This window comes from Lepisma saccharinum, chromosome 20 (assembly GCF_977018435.1).
Source record: "Lepisma saccharinum chromosome 20, izLepSacc3.1, whole genome shotgun sequence".
Lineage (NCBI taxonomy): Eukaryota > Metazoa > Arthropoda > Insecta > Zygentoma > Lepismatidae > Lepisma > Lepisma saccharinum.
Window position 1 is genome coordinate 40,759,648 of NC_139248.1, and position 2,829 is coordinate 40,762,476.

Consider the following 2,829-nt stretch of genomic DNA (forward strand, 5'->3'; position numbering starts at 1 on the left):
AAACATATTTTAGCTATATAAAACAGCTGTATAGTTGTTTGAATAATTGTTGATTAGACAGTTATATTTTTCTTCTGTATTTCAAGGTATCTTTAAAAAAAAACTAAAAATATTAACTGTACCCAAAAAATAATAGTTTTTTACTTTCATGTGGTTACAAGACAGGGCAATGAAACAACTGAAGGTATTTTAGAAATAGGTTTATTATACAAATTTATTAGTAAATCGCCATCGAGTATTGGTCAATTTAGCCAGCTGTTTATGATTTGATAAAAAAATTCCCAAACCAACAAAATTTTTAGAGTGCTTTTTTGAATTTTTGATAAAATCTGAACAAGAGTATTATTTAAACAGATACATTTATAAAAAAATATGAAAATTAAATCAAATTTACAACATTAGCTACTGACAAAGGTTTTTGTGAGTGAATGTTCAAATTTATTCTGGACGGCATTCTTCGCAGTAGATAAAGGTGTGTTCTTTGCACAGAAGCTTGTTACAGGTACAGCACGATGACTGAGTTTTCCGGTCCTTGCTTCGTGGGCAGACTTCACAGCGACCGGAAGCTCTCTTTTCCCTTTGTCTTGGCTCTTCCCGAACTCCGCTGAGACGCTTGGCACCAGCCTTGATGTGAAGTGGTAGCGTTTGAAGGGAAGCACGACTTGCAATATGAGCCTTAGCCAATTGCTTGCCCAATTGTTTTAGGAATATTCTTCTTAGAACTTGTTGATCAAGGCCTACATTGTTCTTATAAATAATACATGCATTTATTCCGGCAACATTTAGCAATCCAAAGAAAATAGTCAATGGCCAGCGTTTACTTTTCCTAGATACAGAATATGTACCACACAATTTGTCAACCACGTCAATGCCACCTTTGTTATGATTGCAGTCGGTTATGATGACAGGTTTCTGCTCTGGACCGGTTTCCTTATCTCTTTCGTTATCGTGATGCATTGTTGAACCCAATAGTACGACCTTTCCCGGCTTAGGCGTATAGGAAACAATTGTCATGTCATTTGTAAATGCAAATAAACTTGTGTGTCTTTTTCTCTCTTTAGTGTTGGTCAGTTCTAAAGGCAATTCTCGTTTATTTCGACGTAAAGTTCCAGTGCAAGTTAAGTTGTAATTATTTTTTAGCCTTCATCAAAGGAATGCTCATGAACCAGTTATCTAGAAATATGTTTCTTCCAGTACCTGTCACAGGAGTAATTAGTCTTTTGACAACATCCGCTGCGGAATTAGATACTTGATATGGCCCATTAGGCTGCTGGCCTGCATACACCTCCATATTGCAGGTGTAGAAACAACGAGCGTCTGCTAATCCAAATATCTTGATTCCGTATTTAGCGGGTTTACTTTTGATGTATTGCCTGAAGGGGCATTTTCCACGGAAAGGTTCAAGTTTTTCGACCACAGTACTCTGAAGGAGAAAACCCATTTCTGAAATTACTAATTATCATTTCAAATATATCCCTTATTGGGGCTAACTTATCAACAGATTTCCTAGCTGCTCTCGTATTTATATTATCGAATCTAAGGGACCTTAATAAAAAGTGAAATCGATTTATTCCCATTACTATAGGAAAAAATTCTATGCCTTCTCCATCAGTGCTCCATAACTCTTTACAGTTTAGATGATTAGCTCTCATGGCACCAGCGACATACAGAAGTCCAAACAAACCACTAATTTCTTCCCTGTTTGTAAGATTAGCATCTCGATCTCGAGCATAGTTGTCACGTATTGTGTTTATATACAAATTTGTGCAAGTTACAATGCTGTCTATTATGCTTTCGTCTATCATACACAACCACGCATCAAGTGGGGTTTTGGCTTCTTTAGTAGCGGCTTTTACAGTAGGCAGATGTGTACTTAAAATATTATTAGCTCTTGTTCTTGCGTTTTGTGGTGGTGGCTCTTTCTTCCATACAGTAGTTTTATCTTTCCCTATATAATTGTTGAGTCTGTGAGTCAATGGTAGTTTGCTGTCACTTTCTTCACTTTCACCACTGTCACAGTCTTGTTCAGTGTCTGTATCATGTTCACTTTCCTGTAAACTGTCTTGTTCTGCATCACTATCTTCGCCGACAATTGATTCATTATCACTTCCACACTCATCCAACATGGACAGAATCCTCGCTTGTTCGCTACCCAAATTATCCATTTTTGGAGTTTTGTTTCAATATGCAACTCAAAACACCATCTAGACTACAGTTCATAAAAAAATAACAATTAGCTAAAACAAATAACAAAAACTAAAAAAGCAGCATTTTGGAAATGTGTAACGTAAGCACACGCGTGGGGTGTAAAACACCCCAGACCGAGTTTGACGATGTTCACTGAGTGACAGAGGCGCGCAAACTGGTTGACCTTGAGTCAATGACTAGAAGGAGAAACAACGGAAAGGTACCCGGAAGGTCGCCAACAGAAACAAAACACTTTCAAACGTGGTAAAGAAGATAGACTGTCTGGGGTGGATTCCACCCCGGCGCGTGTGCATAAGGGTTAAAGAAATATAATCGAATTCATAAGAATGGTAAATCAGTTATATTTTCTTTTATTTATTTTACCAATATATTCTAATTAATTAAAGACAGTAGTGGTGATGGGGGAGTTGAACGTCATCAAGTGGGGATCGCCTTAATGGATTTCTCTTGTAAGGCATGATCTCCACTTGATGGCGCAGTGTTGCCAACTTCTTACCCGAAAAAATCACCAAGGTTTTTGGTCTAACCTAACCTAAAGCATGGAGCTGGCAATTTTTTCTCGCAGTGTTGCCAACACTGCGCCCGAAAGAAAAGCTCGGTGGGGCTCGTCTTGATGGTTTG

The 2,829-nt window shown here is 37.9% G+C and overlaps 1 protein-coding gene across 1 annotated transcript; it reads right to left on the reverse strand.

Annotated features, from left to right (window-relative positions):
- Positions 1-438: 438 nt before the first annotated feature.
- Positions 439-2,165, reverse strand: LOC146003435 (uncharacterized). Its single transcript, XM_083141719.1, is given in 3 exon segments — positions 439-875; positions 1,198-1,418; positions 1,420-2,165. Coding segments are annotated over 3 exon segments (1,404 nt in total).
- Positions 2,166-2,829: the final 664 nt, after the last annotated feature.